Here is a 23,505-nt window from a genome sequence, read left to right on the forward strand (position 1 = left end):
CTTGCGTGCAAGATAAAGCAGCGGTGAAGTCGCGCATGCGCGCTAAAGCCTCGGGAACAGCTGTTTGCTGACGTAGCTGCAACGGAAGTGACACAGTCGAGAAATTTCATAGGTCGAGATTTTTTTTTAATTACACCAGCAAGGAAATATTTATCGGCAAAGGTATTTTTTTTTCTTTCACTTTTGTTATAGTACATCCTACAACAAGAATAATAATAATAAAAAAATAAATACCGTATATACTCAAAAATATGCCGAGTTTTTCAGCAAGTTTTTATTGTGCTGAAAATGCCCCCCTTGGCTTAACCACTTGCTTACTGGGCACATAAACCCCCTTCATGCCCAGATGAAATTTCAGCTTCCGGCACTGCGTCGCTTTAACTGACATTTGCGCGGTCGTGCGACGTGGCTCCCAAACAAAATTGGCGTCCTTTTTTCCCCACAAATAGAGCTTTCTTTTGGTGGTATTTGATCACCTCTGCGGTTTTTATTTTTTGCGCTATAAACAAAAAAAGAGCAACAATTTAAAAAAAATATATATATTTTTTACTTGTTGCTATAATAAATATTCAAATTAAAAAAAAAAAAAAAACAATTTTTTTTCTCAGTTAAGGCCGATACGTATTTTTCGACGTATTTTTGTAAAAAAATCACAATAAGCGACTGGTTTGCGCAAAAGTTATAGCGCCTACAAAATGGGGAACAGAATTTTTTTTTTTTTTTTTTTTTACTAGTAATGGCGGCAATCTGCGATTTTTATTGGGACTGCGATATTGCGGCGGACGTATCGGACACTTTTGACACAGATTTGGGACCAATTACATTTATACAGCGATCAGGGATGGTGGCACCGCAGAGGGTGGGGGATGGAAACAGGAGTTGTTGGTGGCACCGCAGAGGGGGATGGAGGCACCGCAGAGGGTGGGGGATGGAGACAGGGGTTGTTGGTGGCACCGCAGAGGGGGATGGAGGCACCGCAGAGGGTGGGGGATGGAGACAGGGGTTGTTGGTGGCACCGCAGAGGGGGATGGAGGCACCGCAGAGGGTGGGGGATGGAGACAGGGGTTGTTGGTGGCACCGCAGAGGGGGATGGAGGCAGGGGACAATGAAGGCAGGGGGGTGATTGGAGGTAGGGGGCCTGGGGGAGATTGGAGGCAGGGGGAGATTATATGCAGGGGATGATTGGGGGCCTGGGGGAGATTGGAGGCAGAGGGAGATTGTGGCACCGCAGAGGGGGGTGAGGGCAGGGGGTGTTGGTGGCAGAGGGGGATGGAGGCAGGAGGTGATGTGACTAAATAATTTGCCCTTATTATATCGAAAATAACAAAAATATAATATCTACCTTAAATCACATTGCTATTTGCCTAGTGTACTTGTTTGTAGCCTAAATACTGAAAATTGCACCTAAAAATGTAATTTAGTAACTTTTGTGAAATGCCAGTAAAAACTTTGCTGCGCCAGTACATTTTCGGGTATCGTGCCAGTAAATTTCAATCTGGTAGGTTGGCAACACTGGCATGGGCACAGTGAGGCATGGGCACAGTAAGCATGGACACAGTGAGGCACAGTGAGGCATGGGCACAGTGAGGCATGGACACAGTGAGGCACAGTGAGGCATGGACACAGTGAGGCATGGGCACAGTGAGGCATGGGCACAGTGAGACATGGACACAGTGAGGCATGGGCACAGTGAGGCATGGGCACAGTGAAGCCTGGGCACAGTGGGACACAGTGAGGCATGGACACAGTGAGGCACAGTGAGGCATGGGCACAGTGAGGCATGGGCACAGTGAGGCATGTGCACAGTGAGGCATGCAGATGCACACCCTAGGCTTATACACGAGTAAATACGTTTTCCCAGTTTTTTTGTGGTAAAATGAGGTGCCTCGGCTTATATTCGGGTCGCCTCACTTAAAATTCATGTCCTTGAGGAGGGTCTGTTTCTGGTGGGCCAACTGGTATTTTTCCGCACTTCCAAGACCTACAAAGGGGCAAAGCGGGGAAAGGCGCATGTATTCCAGCAATGTTCCGCATGTGTTTTTTTATTTTATTTTGCCCAAACATACACCATACACTATGAATAAAGGAGCACAAAGCTAATCTTGCTGATCCCCGCCCCGCGGCTGACGTCACGGGACGTCACGGGACGTGGCCGGCGTGCCTCTCCTGCCTGTTATCACAGCGATGCAGACGTGGCACTGTCAGTAAATCCATGTGCCGCGATCCGTAACGGAAGAACTGGGTTACCGTGTCCGCGGCGCGCCCGCCTTCCCCCCTTTCTCATTCTCTCTGCTACGTGAAAAGGCTTCTCACCGTCTCTAGAAGATTATCAGGCAGCCGAGAAGCCAGAATTTTATTTTTCCGCTCCTGCAGGCTGAAGCCGCGACTATAAAGTGAAATCTTAAAGCGGAAGTGCGGGGAGAGAAACCCCCCCCCCCATCTAACCCAGTTATGGAATCATTAACGAAAAAATAAATCCTTACATGTATTTTTAAATAGTAGCGCAGTCGCTCTTTATATTAGCCTCCCGCGGTTCCCCGCACAGCGGCGTACCTCCCAACATCACAAGTGGAGGAAGAGCGACAATGTGGAGACAAGAAACACTTTGGTCGGGAGGATGTCACGTACAAACGTCAGCGCTTTGTTGTGTACAACACGGGGGGTGTAGTGGTGAGCGGTACACTATATTGTCAAAAGTATTGGGACGCCTGCCGGCTTTCTATCATGCCCCCCGTACACACGATCGGATATTTCTGACGGAATTCCACCTAAGCCGTCTTGCTTTGAGGTTTCTCGTCGGGAAATCTGCCCAAGAATCTCGATGAGAAAAATAGAGAACCCGAGCGTCTGTATACTTAGCTGTCGCTGTGGAAACCCGCGCATGCTCGAAATGACTTCCGAGGCATATAGGTAGGGTGTAGCAAGATGGCGGCGACGGCATCCAGGGCCGCCATCAGGGTTTACAGGCAGTACACCTGTAAGGGGCCCAGAGGGCCCCGGATGGCAACCCCCCCTTTTTTTATATATTTTAATTTTTTATTTTATTTTTTATTAAAGGGCCCTAGATGGCAACCCCCCCCCTTTTTTTTATAATTTTTTTTTTTATATATTTCTATTTTTTTATTTTATTTTTTATTAAAGAGCCCAGAGGTCCCCAGGGCCCCCTGATGGCAACCCCCTTTTTTTTATAATAATTTTTTATATATATTTTTATTTTTTATTTTATTTTTTTATTGAAGGGCCCAGAGGTCCCCATGGCAACCCCCCCCTTTTTTATATTTTTTTAATATTTCTTTTATATATATTTTTCATTAAAGGGCCCCGGATGGCAACCCCCCCCTTTTAATATTTTTTTAATATTTCTTATATATATATTTTTTATTAAAGGGCCCCAGATGGCAACCCCCCCTTTTTTTATAATTTTTTTTATATATATTTGTATTTTTTATTTTTTTATTAAAGGGCCCAGAGGTCCCCATGGCCCCGGATGGCAACCCCCCCCCCCTTTTTATATATTTTTAATATTTCTTTTATATATATTTTTTATTAAAGGGCCCCAGATGGCAACCCCCCCCTTTTTTTTTATAATTTTTTCTATATATTTTTATTAAAGGGCCCAGAGGTCCCCAGGGCCCCATTTTTTATTAAAAATAATATATATATATATATATATATTTTTTATTAAAGGGCCCAGAGGTCCCCAGGGCCCCCTGATGGCAACCCCCCTTTTTTTATTCATATCTATCTATCTATCTATCTATCTATCTATCTATCTATCTATCTATCTATCTATCTATCTATCTATATATATATATATATATATATATATATATATATATATAAATTTTCATTTCTTTTTTTTGTAAGGGGCCCAGAGGTCCCCAGGGCAACCCCCCAATTTGTGGCACCCTCCGCGCTTCTCAATTCAGCCCCCCCCCCCTCTGCCGCCTCCCATTGTATCCAGTACAAGGAGGAAGGTGCAGCAATCCATTGTTTCTAGTACAAGGAGCAAAGTGCAGCAATCTTTACTGAAACAGAAAATTTCCAGCGTGCTGGGCGACGTCTTAGTCAGCGAACAAAATTTAATATTTTGTTGTTAACTGCGTTCAAGTTTTCTGTACAGCTTTTGGCCTCCTGGAGGCACCTGAAGGACGTTTATCATGGAGGAAGGGAGTGATCCTCATCTGCCTGATCCATGTATTCATATTTTACATCTGGCTGGGAAATCAATATGACTGATGCCCTTGTTATTCCTCATTGGAGGAGATAGAGGGTCACCTTTGTGTATGGGCTGGTTGGTCGGAGGCCAGATAACTCGACGTATGTTTTTGCATGATAGACGGAAACCTGTTCAACGTAAATAAGTAGCAGATAGTTTCCTTGGTTGGAATTGATCCGAGGACCCCCAAATCCTCGTTATACCCCCCCCCCCCCGAAAAAAGAAAATCACTCCTCCCAGCGCAAATCCTCTACTCAAATTTTCCTTTCCCAAGTACACATCCTCCCCCCACCCCCACTCAAAATCTGCCTCCCAGCACAACCCCCCCCCCCCCCCTTCAAATTTCCCCCTCCTCGCACAAATACTCCCTCAATCATCCCTACTTGCACACACCCCCCCCCAAAAAAAATCAGATTTTAGCACAACCCCCCCCCCATCATATCACTTCTTCTAGCACAAATCCCCCCTCCCAGCACAACCCCCCCTCAAATTTCCCCTCCTCGCACAATTACTCCCCCAATCATCCCTACTTGCACACCCCCCCCCCCCTAAAAAAATCAGATTTTAGCACAACCCCCCCCACCATATCACCTCTTCTACCACAAATCCCCCCTCCCAGCACAACCCCCCCTTTAAATTTCCCCTCCCCACACAATTACTCCCCCAATCATCCCTACTTGCACAACCCCCCCCAATAAAATCCTCTTTTAGCACACCCCCCCCCCCCCATCATATCACCTCTTCTACCACAAATCCCCCCCCCCCCCATCATATCACCTCTTCTACCACAAATCCCCCCTCCCAGCACAACCCCCCCTCAAATTTCCCCTTCCCACAAAAATACTTCCCCAATCATCCCTACTTGCACAACCCCCCCCCCCCAATAAAATCCTCTTTTAGCACAACCCCCCCCCCCCATCATATCACCTCTTCTACCACAAATCCCCCCTCCCCACACAAATACTGACCCAATCATCCCTACTTGCACACCCCTCCCTCAAAAAAATCCTCTTCTAGCACAAACCCCCCCCAAATCACACCTCCTAGCACAAATCCTCTTCGCCATCCCCCTCCCAGCACAAATACCCCACCAAATCACCGTTTCTAGCACACGCCGCCAGATTTCCCCTTCTGGAACAATTCTTACTGCCTCCAAAATCCCCCCCCCCCCCAACTCCTTGTGCCCCTCCATCTCGCATGATACCACAGTGCCCAGGGCGGCCGCCCCTTCCTGCCCACCCCCTGTCCCGGCCCTGGCTGCAAGTGTGCAAACCATTTAGGTGCAAAGTAAATTGTTTATTAACATTTGGAACTCATTAAACGGAACGCCACCAAATATTGTCTAAATCCGTTCCTCATGTGTATTCTTGTTGAATCTCGGGGTGCTTTGTGTATTTCCTCCAGATCTGTGCAGTCATCCAGTGTGAGACTTTTCCTTCCTGTAATAAAGACCGGCCCCTGCTGCTCTCTCTCATTGTGCAGGGAGACTGGTCTTGTCTCCGCCCCCTCCTGTAGTTTTCTGTAGTAGGTGGAGCCTGCTAGGCCCCTCCCACAGCTCTACTTTCTCTCTCTCTCTCTCTCTCTCTTTGTGCAGGGAGACTGGTCTTGTCTCCACCCCCTCCTGTAGTTTTCTGTAGTAGGTGGAGCCTGCTAGGCCCCTCCCACAGCGCTACTTTCTCTCTCTCTCTCCTTGTGCAGGGAGACTGGTCTTGTCTCCACCCCTCCTGTAGATTTCTGTAGTAGGTGGAGCCTGCTAGGCCCCTCCCACAGCTCTACTTTCTCTCTCTCTCTCTCTTTGTGCAGGGAGACTGGTCTTGTCTCCACCCCCTCCTGTAGTTTTCTGTAGTAGGTGGAGCCTGCTAGGCCCCTCCCACAGCGCTACTTTCTCTCTCTCTCTCCTTGTGCAGGGAGACTGGTCTTGTCTCCACCCCTCCTGTAGATTTCTGTAGTAGGTGGAGCCTGCTAGGCCCCTCCCACAGCTCTACTTTCTCTCTCTCTCTCCTTGTGCAGGGAGACTGGTCTTGTCTCCCCCCCTCCTGTAGTTTTCTGTAGTAGGTGGAGCCTGCTAGGCCCCTCCCACAGCTCTACTTTCTCTCTCTCTCCTTGTGCAGGGAGACTGGTCTTGTCTCCACCCCTCCTGTAGATTTCTGTAGTAGGTGGAGCCTGCTAGGCCCCTCCCACAGCTCTACTTTCTCTCTCTCTCTCCTTGTGCAGGGAGACTGGTCTTGTCTCCACCCCTCCTGTAGTTTTCTGTAGTAGGTGGAGCCTGCTAGGCCCCTCCCACAGCTCTACTTTCTCTCTCTCTCCTTGTGCAGGGAGACTGGTCTTGTCTCCTCCCCTCCTGTAGTTTTCTGTAGTAGGTGGAGCCTGCTAGGCCCCTCCCACAGCTCTACTTTCTCTCTCTCTCTCTCCTTGTGCAGGGAGACTGGTCTTGTCTCCTCCCCCTCCTGTAGTTTTCTGTAGTAGGTGGAGCCTGCTAGGCCCCTCCCACAGCTCTACTTTCTCTCTCTCTCTCTCCTTGTGCAGGGAGACTGGTCTTGTCTCCACCCCCTCCTGTAGTCTTCTGTAGTAGGTGGAGCCTGCTAGGCCCCTCCCACAGCTCTACTTTCTCTCTCCTTGTGCAGGGAGACTGGTCTTGACCCGCCCCCTTCTGTAGTTTTGTGAAGGTTGTAGTGGGTGGAGCCTATTGGGCCCCTCCCACAGCTCTCTCTCACTCTCTACTTGTGCAGGGGGACTGTTCTTGTCTCTGTCCACTTCTGTAGCTCTACTGTCCATTACAGTGATGATGTCACTGCTACACTTACAAGGTAATATCTGGGTTTGAAAGGGCATATGGGGAACCAACACTGCACTAGCTTAAAGAAACCTAATTAGAAAATAAAAAACAAACCTTTACCACCCCTTTAAGGGATCCTTTGAATCCCAATCATTCCCATCATTGGTGTCAGTGGGAAGAATAGTGCCCCATCATTGATGTCAGTGGGAGGAATAGTGTCCCATCATTGGTGTCAGTGGGAAGAATAGTGTCCCATCATTGGTATCAGTGGGAGGAATAGTGTCCCATCATTGGTGTCAGTGGGAAGAATAGTGCCCCATCATTGGTGTCAGTGGGAGGAATAGTGGCCCATCATTGGTATCAGCGGGAAGAATAGTGCTCCATCATTGGTGTCAGTGGGAGGAATAGTGTCCCATCATTGGTATCAGTGGGAGGAATAGTGGCCCATCATTGGTGTCAGTGGGAGGAATAGTGGCCCATCATTGGTGTCAGTGGGAGGAATAGTGGCCCATCATTGGTGTCAGTGGGAGGAATAGTGTCCTATCATTGGTGTCAGTGGGAGGAATAGTGGCCCATCATTGGTGTCAGTGGGAGGAATAGTGGCCCATCATTGGTGTCAGTGGGAGGAATAGTGTCCTATCATTGGTGTCAGTGGGAGGAATAGTGGCCCATCATTGGTGTCAGTGGGAGGAATAGTGTCCTATCATTGGTGTCAGTGGGAGGAATAGTGTCCCATCATTGTTCTCAGTGGGAAGAATAATGCCCCATCAATGGTGTCCGTGTAAGGATTAGTGCCCCCTCATTGGTGTCAGTGTAAGGAATAGTGCCCCATCATTGGTGTCTGTGTAAGGAATAGTGCCCCATCATTGGTGTCAGTGGGAAGAATACTGCCCCATCATTGGTGTCAGTGGGAAGAATACTGCCCCATCATTGGTGTCCGTGTAAGGAATACTGCCCCATCGTTGGTGTTAGTGGGAAGAATAGTGCCCCATCATTGATGTCAGTGGGAAGAATAGTAGCTAATTGTTGGTATCAGTGGGAGGAATAATGCCCCATTGATGGTGTCAGTGTGGGGAATGGTGTCCCATCATTGGTGTCAGATGGAGAATAAGTGTCCCAAGGGCCGCATCTGGCCCCCGGGCCACAGTTTGGAGACCACTGCGCTGGATGATTAAAAAAAAAAACAACACAGCTTGTTTGGGGCAACCTGAGCCGGCAATCAAATTTTGATGCCTATGTGAACTGTGGGCCAGATTCTCGTAGTTTGGCGTAACTTTGTGCGGGCGTAACGTAACCTATTTACGTTACGCCTCCGCAACTTAGACGGGCAAGTGCCGTATTCTCAAAGCACTTGCTCCGTAAGTTGCGGCGGCGTAGCGTAAATCGTCCGGCGTAAGCCCGCCTAATTCAAATGTGGGACAGGGGGGCGTGTTTTATGTTAATCTTCTGTGACCCGACGTGATTGACGGTTTTCACGAACGGCGCATGCACCGTCCGTGGAAATCTCCCAGTGTGCATTGCTCCTAATACGCCGCAAGGACGTATTGGTTTTGACGTGAACGTAAATTACGTCCAGCCCCATTCACGGACGAGTTGCGCAAACGACGTAAAATTTTCAAATTTCGTCGCGGGAACGACGCCCATACTTAACCACTTAAGGACCGCCTCCTGCACATATACGTGGGCAGAATGGCACGGCTGGGCACATGTACGTACAGGTACGTCCTGTACTAGTACCCAGTCGCGGGCGCGCGCCCGCGGCGCGCTCCCGAGACCCGGTCCGAAGCTGAAGAACGAAGCTGTGGTGGCTGCATCGATCGAGTGATCCCTTTTATAGGGAGACTCGATCGATGACGTCAGACCTACAGCCACACCCCCCTACAGTTGTAAACACACACTAGGTGAAACGAAACTCCTACAGCGCCCCCTGTGGTTAACTCCCAAACTGCAACTGTCATTTTCACAATAAACAATGCAATTTAAATGCATTTTTTGCTGTGAAAAAGACAATGGTCCCAAAAATTTGAAAATCTGAAGTGTCCGCCATAATGTCGCAGTCACGAAAAAAATCGCTGATCACCGCCATAAGTAGTAAAAAAAAAAAAATTATAAAAATGGCATAAAACTATCCCTTATTTTGTAAACGCTATAAATTTTGCGCAAACCAACCGATAAACGCTTATTGCAATTTTTTTTTACCAAAAATATGTAGAAGAATACGTATCGGCCTAAACTGAGGAAAAAAAAATGTTTTTTTATATATTTTTGGGGGATATTTATTATAGCAAAAAGTAAAAAATATTGCATTTTTTTCAAAATTGTCGCTCTATTTTTGTTTATAGCGCAAAAAATAAAAACCGCAGAGGTGATCAAATACCACCAAAAGAGGCTCTATTTGTGGGAAAAAAAGGACGCCAATTTTGTTTGGGAGCCACGTCGCACGACCGCGCAATTGTCTGTTAAAGCGACACAGTTCCGAATCGCAAAAAGGGGCCGGGTCATTTTGCAGCATTTTGGTCTCGGTCTTAAGTGGTTAACATTGGTACGCCGCACTTACGCCACAATATAGCAGGGGTAACTTTAGCCTAACGTAAACGGCGTATCTGTACTGCGTCGGCCGGGGCGTACGTTCGTGAATTCGCGTATCTAGCCGATTTACATATTTCGAAGCGTAAATCAGCGTACACACCCCTAGCGGCCAGCGTAAATATGCAGTTACGATCCGACGGCGTAAGAGACTTACGCCGGTCGGATCTAATAGAAATCTATGCGTAACTGATTCTAAGAATCAGGCGCATAGATACGACCGGCCGGACGCAGAGATACGCCGTCGTATCTCTTTTGAGAATCTGGCCCTAAGTCTAAATATTTCATTGATTTTATCAGTCCCACCTTTGACCCCCCACATAAAAATAGGACCAGGAATTGGCCCGGTTGCTCTGATCAGAAACGAGTCATCATTTGCCCAAAGCGGAAAGAGATGAAGCCAGCGGTTGCCATGGGTTACGGCCCTTGGCGCCCCCTCGTTGCTCTTTGCCCTGCCTTATTAAATAAGCCAGTACATGTCGTGATTATCTGGAACAAGTGTCAGCGTTAACTCCTTCCATCCTTTCCTTTTTTTATTTTCTCCTCCGCTCCCCCGTCCTGAGTGATTTCATGCCTCCCCGTTGCACCTGTCAGCGTGCCTGTTCATCCATGCTGGCATGTGTCAGGCAGAGTGTCTATTACCTGTGCCCCCCCTGCATCCCTTCCCACCACCACCTCTCTCCTTCGCTCGCCCCCCTCCTCTCTCCCCCTCTCTCATTTCCCATTCTCTTTGTAATCCCTCGCTCCCTTCGGCGTGGGTGACATCAATGTGTCTCCTCCCCCCTTGCTCCCTCGCTCTCTCCCTCTCTCGCTCCCTTCTCTCCATCCCTCTGTCGCTCTCTCTACACTGCAGAATCCAACCGTGGAATCATGCAGATGCTGCTGGTCCCTCTTGCCTCTGCCGCGGGCTGTCTCGCTCCGCTGTCTCTGCCCGTCTGAGGCTGCCCCTGGATTGCTGCTGCCCTTATTTCCCAAGACACATATCTCTGTATTTCCTTTTTATTTTTATTTGTTATAAATCATTCATTCTTCATCTCTTCCTCTGTCGCTGTTTGCTTGCCGTCTCTTTTTGCTGTCTATTTGTTTTTCTCTGGCAGTCTCGTTCTTTCTCTCTCCTGTTGATCGCAGTTTATCCCATCTGCTTTGCCAATTTTTTTTATTTTTTCTTGGAAGGTTTGTTTTGCTTTATTCCTCCACCTGTCACACCTTTTAACCCTTTTGCACTTTTTTTTTTTTTTGGTGTGCGTCTACAATGCTTCGCCCCATCCCCTGTCCCTCCGGCTGGCTGTTCCTCTGCTCTCACCCCCAATGATGCCCCCTTGTTTGGTCATGTCGGTGTCACTGTTTGTGCCTGTCTTGACTCTCATGCTATGTGGTGCGGTCTCAGGTAAGAAAGCCCTGCACGTGGGCGCCCTCTTCCCCATGAGCGGGGGCTGGCCCGGGGGACAGGCCTGTCACCCAGCCGCACAGATGGCCCTGGAGGACGTCAACAACCGGAGGGACATTTTACCGGAGTACGAGCTCAGGCTGATACACCACGACAGCCAGGTGAGAGCAGGTGCTTGGGGTGCTGGTGGGGCATCTAAAGTGGTGATATACCATGGGTCTTCAAACTACGGCCCTCCAGGTGTTCAGGAACTACAATTCCCATCATGCCTAGTCATGTCTGTGAATGTCAGAGTTTTGCAAAGCCTCGTGGGATTTGTAGTTCCACTGCTGGAGGGCCGTAGTTTGAGGATCCCTGTGATATACCATCAAGATAAGGCTGGTTTTGGATATAAGAAAGACAGGTGGAACCATCTTAATTGTCCATCGTAATTGTACCCGATTGCCCGAGATTGGAAAGATCTGCAGGTTCCCATATCCACCAACTGTTCAACAAATTCCAAATTTTCTGCTGATTAGATTCAGTTCTCATCAAATATTTTTAGCGGGTTTTAAAGTATATTTTTATTAGTTTAAAAAATGTTCTGATATCCCCGGTCCCGTATTTGGAAGGTTTGTCCTTGGAAGTGTCCCTGGTTGGCCATGCTAACCAACTGCACCATAGCAATCTTTGACTGCTGCTGATATTTTTGGAGGCTCTCAAGACAAACCCTCATTCGCGACCAGGGTTTAAAAATGAAAATGATTTGTTTTCCAGTATGATAAAAGGAGTCATGTATGTTTTTAGAGTGTTCTGTCGTTTTCCAAGGCAGCAGTGCATGTGATGAGTTTAGACACACCAGCTTAGCAGCAGAAAGTCCCTCCAAGACATGTTTACAATTTTCTATCTCCTGTAACACACCTCCTGTACGTTATGAATAAAGCCATGAAGGGTGCAAGTCCCCTGACTGCTATTAGTGAGATCAATTTTGGCATTGGAGATGAAAGAAGTTGGGCTGTAGACTTAAAATCTCTTACTATGATCGGTGGGATCAATTTTGGTAGAAGATATTAAAAAAGTTGGACTGTAGACACAAGACCCCTGACTACTATTAGCAAGATCAATTTTGGTAGGGGAGATGGAAGAAATTGGACTATAATAGACTCAAGAACCCTGACCATGATTAATGAGACCAATTTTAGTAGGGGAGATTAAAGAAGTTGGATTCTAGACTCTAGACTCCTGGCTATGATTGGTGAGATCAATTTTGGTAGAGGAGATTAAAGAAGTTGGGCTGTAGACTCAAGACCCCCGACTATGATCAGTGAGGTACATTTTGGTAGAACAGATTAAAGAAATTAGGCTATAGATTTAAGACCCCTGACTACTATCAGTGAGATGCATTTTGGTAAGGGACTTTAAAGAAGTTGGGTTATAGACTCAAGTCTCCTGACTACGACCGGTGAGAACAATTTTGGTTGAGAAGATAAAAGAAATTGGGTTGTAGACTCGAGACCCCTGACTATATCAGTAATATCAATTTTGGTAGAGGAGATTAAAGAAGTTGGGCTATAGACTCAAGACCCCCGACTATGATTAGTGAGATACATTTTGGTAGAACAGATTAAATAAATTAGGCTTTAGATTTAAGACCCCTGACTACTATCAGTGAGATACATTTTGGTAAGGGGCTTTAAAGAAGTTGGGCTTTAGACTCAAGTCCCCTGAGTATGATCGGTGAAATCAGTTTTGGTACACGAGATGAAAGAAGTTGGGCTATAGACTCAAGTCTCCTGACTACGACCGGTGAGAACAATTTTGGTTGAGAAGATAAAAGAAATTGGGTTGTAGACTCGAGACCCCTGACTATATCAGTAATATCAATTTTGGTAGAGGAGATTAAAGAAGTTGGGCTAAAGACTCAAGACCCCCGACTATGATCAGTGAGATACATTTTGGTAGAATAGATTAAAGAAATTAGGCTTTAGATTCAAGACCCCTGACTACTATCAATGAGATACATTTTGGTAAGGGACTTTAAAGAAGTTGGGTTATAGACGCAAGTCCCCTGACTACGACCATTGAGAACAATTTTGGTTGAGAAGATTAAAGAAATTGGGTTGTACTGTAGACTCGAGACCACTGACTAATATCAATTTTGATAGATGAGATTAAAGAAGTTAGGCTATAGTCTTAAGTCCCCTGACTACAATTGGCAAGAACAATTTTGTTAGAGGAGACTAAAGAAGTTGAGCTATAGACTCGAGAACCTTTACTATGTCAGTGATATACATTTTGATAGATGAGATAGTCTATAGGCTGTAGACTGAAGTCCCCCCATTTACATTCAGTGAGACACATTTTGGTAGAGGAATTTTAAAGAAGTTGGTCTATAGACTCAAGTCTCCTAACTACAATTTGGCAGGAGCAATTTTGATAGAGGAGATTAACGAAGTTGGGCTATAGACTCGAGAACCCTGACTATGTCAGTGATATCAATTTTGATAGATGAGATTGTCTATAGTCTAGTCTATAAGCTGTAGACTGAAGTCCCCCCATTTACATTCAGTGAGATACATTTTGGTGGAGGACTTTAAAGAAGTTGGTCTATAGACTCAAGTCTCCTAACTACAATTGGCAGGAGCAATTTTGGTAGAGGAGACTAAAGAAGTTGGGCTCTGGACTTGAGACCCCTGACTTTGTCGGTGATATCAGTTTAGATAAATGAGTTTCAAGAAGTTGGACTGTAGACTCAAGTCTCCCGACTTACTTTTAGTGAGATCAATTTTGGTGGAGGACTTTAAAGAATTTGGGCCATAGACTCGAGTCCGCTGACTACAGTTGGCAAAAGTAGTTTAAGTAGAAGTTGGGCTATAGACTCAAGTCTTAAAGTCCTCCACTTACGTTCAGTGAGATCAATTTTGGTGGAGGACTTTAAAGAAGTTGGGCTTTAGACTCGAGTCCCCTGAGTTTGATCGGTGAAATCTGTTTTGGTACACGAGATGAAAGAAGTTGGGCTTTAGACTCAAGTCCCCTGAGTTTGATCAGTGAAATCAGTTTTGGTACATGAGATGAAAGAAGTTGGGCTATAGACTCGAGTCCCCTGAGTATGATCGGTGAAATCTGTTTTGGTACACGAGATGAAATAAGTTGGGCTATAGACTCGAGTCCCCTGAGTTTGATCGGTGAAATCAGTTTTGGTACACGAGATGAAAGAAGTTGGGCTATAGACTCAAGACCCAAGACTATGATTGTTGAGAACAATTTTGTTAGAGGAGATTAAAGAAGTTAGGCTATAGACTTGAGTTTAATGACTACGATCAGTGAGATCAATTTTGGTGCATTAAAGAAGTTGGACTGTACACTCAAGATCCCTGTCTATGATCAGCAAGATCAGTTTAGGTAGAGGGGATTAAAGAAGTTAGGCTATAGATTCAAGTCCCCCAACAACGATTGGCAAGATCAATTTTAGGAGTAGAGATTAACGAAGTTCAGAGGACAGGGCGGCTGTTGCTAAAAAAAAGTGAAAGGGACTAAACCTGACAGAGAGGGAGGGGAATGGGGAAAGTGACAGGAGCTGAGACAACATGCAAGAAGCAAGAGACAGCTGAAGGAGAAGTGGGGGAGAGAGACCACCAAGGCAGGGGGGCATAGAGACCGCATGAGTGACCTTTATTGAGACCCACTCTGATGGGGGGAGAGCGCTGGGGGGTGCAGCAAGGCTCTCTCTCACAGGATTACCCCCTGCGCTCTCATTATTCCTCTCAGCTCTCTCACTGTTACCACGGCAACGGAGGAAAGGGTAAAATATTCCGGAGAAGAGATAGACGGAGAGAGAGAGGAATGGGCAGAGAGGGGGGAGAGGAGAGACAGATGGGGAGAGAGAGGAAAACATGTGATGGAAGATAGATAGCGATGACTAGAGGGGGGTCATTATCTATCCGCAGAAAAATAAAATGCATATGTGTGTACGACTGTGGCTTGTTCCTTCTGTCCTAATTTCTCCTTCCCACCCTCCACAGTGTGACCCCGGGCAGGCCACACGGCACCTGTACGAGCTTCTGTACAATGACCCTATTAAGATCATGTTGATGCCAGGGTGCAGCAGTGTGTCCACGCTGGTGGCGGAAGCGGCTCGCATGTGGAACCTCATAGTGGTAAGCGGGAGCCTCTGGCCAGCTAAGTTCTTTCTGCTTTACCCCACTTTACTCCTTTCTTTAATTCCACCTTCCATTTCCGGTTATCCTGGTATGTGAGAAATCTGCTTTTATAGTCCCTAGTTTGTCTACTGGTCACTTTGTCATTATTTCTCGTGTTATTGTCACTTTCCGAACTATAGATTTATACAACATCACCTACCTGTCTACTGTTCTCCCCCTTCGTCTTCATTTATTATCTGAATTTCTCATGCATTGTTTTTTTCTTCCTCCTGTCTTCTTGTTATGTGCTACTTGTTTTTCTTTGACTTTCTCACATTATGGTTTCCGGGATTCTTACATCCATTGCAAATTATTTTCTGTATTCCTTACCTCTGATCATTTCTTCAACTGTTTTCTTCTTCATGTAGTCCTCTCTTCCTTCCTTCCTTTCTTCACTTACCATTTTTTTCCTCCTGTGTTCTCTGTTTGTATCCTTGTGTATAGCCTTCCTCCTGTACATCCTGTTATTATTCCCTCTTCTCTTACACCTGCATTCCTCCTTCTTCCTCGCCTCTTCTCTTTCCCCTCTAGTCTCTGTTCTTCCTCCTCATTTCTCTTTCTCCTTTATTCTCTGTTCTTCCTTCCCTCTTCTCTTTCTCCTTTATTCTCTGTTCTTCCTTCCCTCTTCTCTTTCTTCTCTAGTCTCTGTTCTTCCTTCCCTCTTCTCTTTCTCCTCTATCCTCTGTTCTTCCTCCTCATTTCTCTTTCTTCTCTAGTCTCTGTTCTTCCTTCCCTCTTCTCTTTCTCCTCTAGTCTCTGTTCTTCCTTCCCTCTTCTCTTTCTCCTCTATCCTCTGTTCTTCCTCCTCATTTCTCTTTCTCCTCTAGTCTCTGTTCTTCCTCCCCTCTTCTCTTTCTCCTCTAGTCTCTGTTCTTCCTCCCCTCTTCTCTTTCTCCTCTAGTCTCTGTTCTTCCTCCCCTCTTCTCTTTCTCCTTTAGTCTCTGTTCTTCCTCCCCTCTTCTTTCTCCTCTATTTTCTGTTCTTCCTTCCCTCTTCTCTTTCTCCTCTATTCTCTGTTCTTCCTTCCCTCTCCTCTTTCTCGTCTATCCTCTGTTCTTCCTTCCCTCTTCTCTTTCTCCTCTATTCTCTGTTCTTCCTTCCCTCTTCTCTTTCTCCTCTATTCTCTGTTCTTCCTTCCCTCTTCTCTTTCTCCTCTATTCTCTGTTCTTCCTTCCCTCTTCTCTTTCTCCTCTATTCTCTGTTCTTCCTTCCCTCTCCTCTTTCTCGTCTATCCTCTGTTCTTCCTTCCCTCTTCTCTTTCTCCTCTAGTCTCTGTTCTTCCCCCTCTCTTCTCTTTTTCCTCTATTCTCTGTGCTTCCTCCTCATTTCTCATTCTTCTCTAGTCTCTGTTCTTCCTCCCCTCTTCTCTTTCACCTCTATTCTCTGTTCTTCCTTCCCTCTTCTCTTTCACCTCTATTCTCTGTTCTTCCTTCCCTCTTCTCTTTCTCCTCTATTCTCTGTTCTTCCTTCCCTCTCCTCTTTCTCCTCTATTCTCTGTTCTTCCTTCCCTCTTCTCTTTCTCCTCTATTCTCTGTTCTTCCTTCCCTCTTCTCTTTCTCCTCTAGTGTCTGTTCTTCCTCCCCTCTTCTCTTTCTCCTCTATTCTCTGCTCTTCCTCCCCTCTTCTCTTTCTCCTCTATTCTCTGTTTTTCCTTCCCTCTTGCTCCTGTATCCCCTTTTGTCCCTTGCTTCTCTTCCTCCTGCATTCCCCTTTTCTTCACTTCTACTTTTCCTCCTGTATTCTTTCCTACCCCCCCCCCCCCCCATTCTCTGTTCTATATCATCGATTTTCTTCCTTGCTTCCTTTTTTCCTCCTGCATTCTCTCTACTTTCTCGTTAATTCTCCTCCTCCTGCATTCTCTCTTCTTCCTGATCTTGTCTTGAATTTACAATTTTTCCTCACCTCTTTTCTTCCTCTTGTATTCTTTTATATTGTTCTCTTCTCTTCCTCCTGAATTCTCTGTTCTCTTCTCTTTCTCGTTTTGCCTGTTCTTCTTCTCTTATAATCTCTTCTTCTCCTCCTGCATGCCCTGTTCTTCTTCACCTCCTCTGTTCTTCCTTCATTCTCTTGTCTTCCTTGCTTCTTCTTTTTCTCCTGCATTACCTGTTCTTCCTTACCTCTTTTTTTCCTTCTGCATTTTCTCCTTGTACTCACTCGCCTTACCTCTTCCTCCTTTTGTCTTTTCTCTTTTTCATGAATTTCTCCCTCCTTCCTCATCTCTTTCTCTTATATTCTCTGTTCTTCCTTGCCTTCGTTACTGCTGTATTCTCTGTTCTTCGTCATCTCTTATCTTCCTCCTTCATTCTCTGTTCTTCCTCACCTATTCTCTTCCTCTTCCTTTTCTGTACTTCCATGACTCTCCTGCATTCTATTCTCTTCTTTCTGATCTCTTCCTTATGAATTTTCTACTCTTCTTCGCCTCTTCCCTTTCTCGTGTATTCTTTTATCATCTCTTCTTTTCCTCTTGCATTCTGCCTTCATTTTCATCTTTTCTCTTTCTCCTGAAATCCTCCTTCATCTCTTCTTTCTGTATTCTCTGTTCTTCCTCTTCTCTTCCTTCTGTATTCTATGTTCTTCCTCTTCTCTTCCTCCTGTATTCTCTGTTCTTCCTCTTCTCTTCCTCCTGGATTCTCTGTTCTTCCTCTTCTTCTCTTCCTCCTGTATTCTCTGTTCTTCCTTTGCTTCTCTTCCTCCTGTATTCTCTGTTCTTCCTCTTCTCTTCCTCCTGTATTCTCTGTTCTTCCTCTTCTCTTCCTCCTGTATTCTCTGTTCTTCCTCTTCTTCTCTTCCTCCTGTATTCTCTGTTCTTCCTCTGCTTCTCTTCCTCCTGTATTCTCTGTTCTTCCTCTGCTTCTCTTCCTCCTGTATTCTCTGTTCTTCCTCTTCTCTTCCTCCTGAATTCTCTGTTCTTCCTCTTCTTTTCCTCCTGTATTCTTTGTTCTTCCTCTTCTCTTCATCCTGTATTCTCTATTATTCCTCACCTCTTCTCTTCCTCCTGCTTTTCTATGCTTCCTTGACTCTCCTGCATGCTGTCTTCTTTCAGATCTTATCCTTCTATCCTTAATTTCCTATTTTTCTTCGCCTCTTCTTCCCTTGTATTCTTTCATATTCTTCTCTTCTTCCTGCATTCTTTTTTTTTTTCTCCGGAATTCCTCTTCTTTTCCTCCTGCAGTCTCTGTTCTTCCTCACCCCTTCTTATCCAGTGCAGTCCCTGGGGAGGATAGCTGGAAGAGACAGAGTAAGAACAAAAGGAAAGGTAAAGGAGACAGAGTAATGTCAAATAAGAACAGAGAAAGCAAGAATGATAAAAGAGAACTCGGATGGGAGAAAAGAGAGTAGGAAGCATGCAGAATGCAGGAGTGTTGAGGAAGTACAGAAAGGCAGGAGGAAGAGAAGAGGGGAGGAAGAACAGACACTGCAGGAGGAAGAGAGGAGATGAGGAAGAACAGAGAATGCATGAGTGTCTAGGAAGTACAGAAAAGCAGAAGGAAGAGAAGAGAAGAGGTGAGGAAGAACAGACACTGCAGGAGGAAGAGAAGAGGTGAAGAACAGAGAATGAAAGAGTGTCTAGGAAGTGCAGAAAAGCAGAAGGAAGAGAAGAGGGGAGGAAGAACAGACACTGCAGGAGGAAGAGAGGAGATGAGGAAGAACAGACACTGCAGGAGGAAGAGAAGAGGTGAAGAACAGAGAATGCAGGAGTGTCTAGGAAGTACAAAAAAAACACCTCACCTCTTCCTCCTGCAGTCTCTGTTCTTCCTCACCTCTTCTCTTCCTCCTACTTTTCTGTACTTCCTCACCTCTTCTCTTCCTCCTGCTTTTCTGTACTTCCTCGACACTCCTGACTTCTCTGTTCTTCATCTCTTCTCTTCCTTTTGCAGTCTCTGTTCTTCCTCTCCTCTTCTCTTCCTCCTACTTTTCTGTACTTCCTCACCTCTTCTCTTCCTCCTGCTTTTCTTTACTTCCTAGATGCTCCTGCATTCTCTGTTCCTCACCTCTTCTCTTCCTCCTGCAGTCCCTGTTCTTCCTCTTCTCTTCCTCCTGCTTTTATGTGCTTCCTAGACACTCCTGCATTCTCTGTTCTTCATCTCTTCTCTTCCTCCTGCAGTCCCTGTTCTTCCTCTTCTCTCCCTCCTGCTTTTATGTGCTTCCTAGACACTCCTGAATTCTCTGTTCTTCATCTCTTCTCTTCCTCCTTCTCTTCCTCCTGCAGTCCCTGTTCTTCCTCTTCTCTCCCTCCTGCTTTTATGTGTGTGCTTCCTAGACACTCCTGCATTCTCTGTTCCTCTCCTCTTCTCTTCCTCTTGCAGTGTCTGTTCTTCCTCTCCTCTTCCTCCTGCAGTGTCTGTTCTTCCTCTCCTCTTCTCTTCCTCCTGCAGTGTCTGTTCTTCCTCCTGCTTTTCTGTACTTCCTCGACACTCCTGCATTCTGTATGCTTCCTACTCACTTTTCTCCCATCCGAGTTCTTTTATTATTCTTGCTTGCTCCGTTCATCTTTGACACTACTCTGCTTCCTTCCCTTTTAATTCTGTTCTTACTCTGTTTGTCTCTTCCCGCCATCTTCTCCACTTCTCCTTTTCATTCCTGCACATACCCTTCTTTCTTTATTTCCCTCTTCCTTCTGTATTTTTTTTCTTTCCTCTTCATTCATCTTTTCCTTCTGCATTCTCTCCTCCTATTTCACTTTTCTGTTCACCCTGCATTTCTGTTTCCCCTCCACTTTTCTCTTCCTCCTATATTCTCAGTTGTTTCTCTGCTCCACTCTTCCTCCCGATTCCTTTGTCCCTCCTCCTCTCCTTCTCTCTTCTAATTCTCATCTATTAATCTTAGATTTTAGTGTTTTTTTTTGTATTAGTCTCCGATCTCCACACATCTAATGGTCGACTCATTTTCCATATTCGTTTTTCCTCCTTCTGCTTTTTTTCCCCTTTCATTAGCACAAACCTCTTCCTGAAATATACCAGGAAGGTGTATTAACTTGTTGTAAAGTGCTTTAGATACACCAAGATTGTTAAAAGTGACCTCTAAATAAATAGTGTTGCAATTTGTTTTGGAGTCTATTTTTGTTTTTTGATATTGTTGGCTGCCATGTTCCCCAGTGATGTTCTGGGTTCTGGTCAGAGGCGGTTCTTTAATTAGGCATATTAGGCGGTCGCCTAAAGCCTCGCACTCACAGGGGCCTCGTGGCCACCTAACTTACCCAATGCATTACCCAAGTTTTGAGGGACCTTAACGCTGCTGTGCTCAGGCAGAATTTAGAGCCCTGACTCAGAAGCGGGCCCGCCAGCATCCCTAACAACCAGTGAATATCGGTGACCCCACCCCTTGTGACGTCGATGACCCAGCATGCCCTCAGTCAATGACGTCACAAGGGGGCGGGTTCACCTGGTGATATCACCGGGTGGCCCCCGCCCCTTAGTTATTAAAGAGCAGGATCTGGGGGCTGCCTTGTTAAAAAGGGGCTTCCAGATTCCGATAAGCCCCCTGCCCACAGACCCCCACAACCACCGGCCAGGGTTGTGGGGAAGAGGCTCTTGTCCTTAAATTATTTTCCCCATCATGGGTGTGAGTGGGGCCCCAGGTCAAGTTTTGCCTAAAGCCTCACAAAGCCTAGAGCCGTCTCTGGTCCTGGTAGTAGACAGGCTCTCAAAGCATCAACCTCAACTCCATGGATTTCTATAAGAGGCAATTTTGGGGTTACACCAGTTATTATAGATATAGCACCATCAAGTTACATATTTATTGTACAGTCCCATCAGTCCCTGCCCTCAAGGATCTTACAATCCCTAACCCTCATTCATACATACACTATATTGTCAAAAGTATTGGGACGCCTGCCTGGAGTTTGCATGTTCTCCTCCCACACTCCAAAGACATGCGTGTAAGCCAATGGCTCCTGACTACAATTGTCCCTACTATACACTATATTGTCGAAAGTATTGGGACACCTGCCTTTACACGCACATGGCATCCCAGTCTTAGTCCGTAGGGTTCAATATTGAGTTGGCCCGCCCTTTGCAGCTATAACAGCTTCAACTCTTCTGGGAAGGCCGTCCACAAGGTTTAGGGGTGTGTCTATGGGAATGTTTGACCATTCTTCCAGAAGCGCATTTGTGAGGTTAGGCACTGATGTTGGATGAGAAGGCCTGGCTCGCAGTCTCTGCTCTAATTCATCCCAAAAGGTGTTCTGTCGGGTTGAGGCCAGGACTCTGGCAGGCCAGTCAAGTTCCTTCACCCCAAACTCACTCATCCATGTCTTTATGGACCTTGCTTTGTGCACTGGTGTGCAGTCATGTTATAACAGGGAGGGGCCGTCCCCAAACGGTTCCCACAAAGTTGGAAGCATGAAATTGTCCAAAATGTCTTGGTATGCTGATGCTTTAAGAGTTCCCTTCACTGGAACTAAGGGGCCCATCCAGATTTTGACTGGATGTTAGTGATCATAGCAGAATTTAGTGTAAGGAATACACAGGAAAAAAATGCATGTTGACAAGGGGAGTGTAGAGGTGGGCGGGGAGTCTACTGACATCACGACTCCACCCACAGAGCTCCAGACAACAGACCCACCCACAGAATCTGCAGTTTTTCAGTTCTTATAACAGACAGAGGGGAGACATTTGACAGGTAAGGATACATGCAGGAGGCGTCTATATCCTTTATAGATCAGCACTATGGCAGGAGTTTAGAAAGGATGAGAGTGGCTTTACATCCACTGTAAGGTGAAAAAACATCTGAGGATTAGCGCCCCCCCCCCCCGTTTACTTTTACTGTCCCCTCGAAAAGTCCTGCGACGTGAACGTGCTGGCTTCTCGTCCGGGCTTCTCGTCCGGGCTTCTCGGCTCATTCATTGGTTGATTAAAAGCAGCGCAGCCATTGGCTCGCTGTCAATCACATCCAATGACGCGGCACGCTGGGGGCAGGGCCGAGTGATGCAGTCTGCGGCCATGGCCGCCGGCTGTATCACGGGAGCGAGCCCGCAAGAACTTACCCGCATGGGAGAGAGCTCGCATGAAGGGGGTTAGTTCTTGCGGGGAGGAGCTGAGACAGCCGCCGAGGGACCCCAGAAGACCAGCTTTGGGGACACTCTGTGCAAAACGAGTGGCACAGTGGAGGTAAGTATAACATGTTTGTTATTTAAATAAATAAAACATTACCTTTACAACCCCTTTAACCACTTCCAAACCTTGTTTCTGACACTTGTTTCTTAAGTTAAAATCAATATCTTTTTGCTAGAAAATTACTTGGAACCCCCAAACATTATATAGATTTTTGCAGAGACCCTCGGGAATAAAATAGCAATTACCACAGAGACAGTAAAGTTAGCCCAATTTTTTCGTGATCTATCTTCTAAGCGAAAAAAATTGCGATTCTCATTTTAGCCAGAATTGTGCAGCTCTAGCCTGACCTCACAAATGCGCTTCTGGAAGAATGGTGAAACATTCCCATAGACACACTCCTAAACCTTGTGGACGGCCTTCCCAGAAGAGTTGAAGCCGTTATAGCTGCAAAGGGCGGGGCCAACTCAATATTGAACCCTCCGGACTAAGACTGCCATTAACCACCTCAATGCCGGGCACTTTCACCCCCTTCCTGCCCAGGATATTTTCAGCTTTCAGCGCTGTCACACTTTGAATGACAATTGCGCGGTCATGCTACACTTTACCCATATGACATTTTTATATATATATTTTTCCCACAAATAGAGCTTTCTTTTGGTGGTATTTGATCGCCTCTGCGTTTTTTATCTCTAGCGCTATAAACAAAAGAAGAGCGAGCGACAATTTTGAAAAAAACACAATATTTTTTACTTTTTGCTATAATAAATATCCAATTTTTTTTTAAAACAATTTTTTTCCTCAGTTTAGGCCTATACGTATTCTTCTACATATTTTTGGTAAAAATAAAAATCGCAATAAGCGTATATTGATTGGTTTGCGCAAAAGTTATAGCATCTACAAAATAGGGGAAAGTTTATAGGATTTTTTTTTTTTACTAGTAATGGTGGCGATCTGCGATTTTTATCGTGACTGCGATATTGCTGCATGCACGTCAGACACTTTTGACACATTTTTGGGACCATTCACATTTATACAGCGATTAGTGCTATAAAAATGCACTGATTACTGTGTAAATGTGACTGGCAAAGAAGGGGTTAACACTAGGGGGCGATCAAGGGGTTAAATGTGTTCCCTAGGGAGTTATTCTTACTGTGGGGGGAGGGGTTTGATTGGTGTCCCTATGCAGGGGCGGACTGACAACTCATGGGGCCCCCGGGCAATAGGAGAAGATTATAGGGCCACACAATATACACACACACAGTATACACACAGTATACACACAGTATACATACACACAGTATACA

General features: G+C 45.9%; 1 protein-coding gene across 1 annotated transcript in view; it reads left to right on the forward strand.

Moving 5' to 3' along the window:
- Nucleotides 1–23,505, forward strand: part of GABBR1 (gamma-aminobutyric acid type B receptor subunit 1) — a 283,737-nt gene that overhangs the window by 125,733 nt on the left and 134,499 nt on the right. The window contains exons 7-8 of the mRNA XM_040324995.1: nt 10,969–11,129; nt 14,970–15,104. Coding sequence (XP_040180929.1) covers nt 10,969–11,129; nt 14,970–15,104 — 296 coding nt within the window. The remainder of the gene's footprint in view (nt 1–10,968; nt 11,130–14,969; nt 15,105–23,505) is intronic.

The sequence above is a fragment of the Rana temporaria genome, chromosome 9 (assembly GCF_905171775.1).
Source record: "Rana temporaria chromosome 9, aRanTem1.1, whole genome shotgun sequence".
Lineage (NCBI taxonomy): Eukaryota > Metazoa > Chordata > Amphibia > Anura > Ranidae > Rana > Rana temporaria.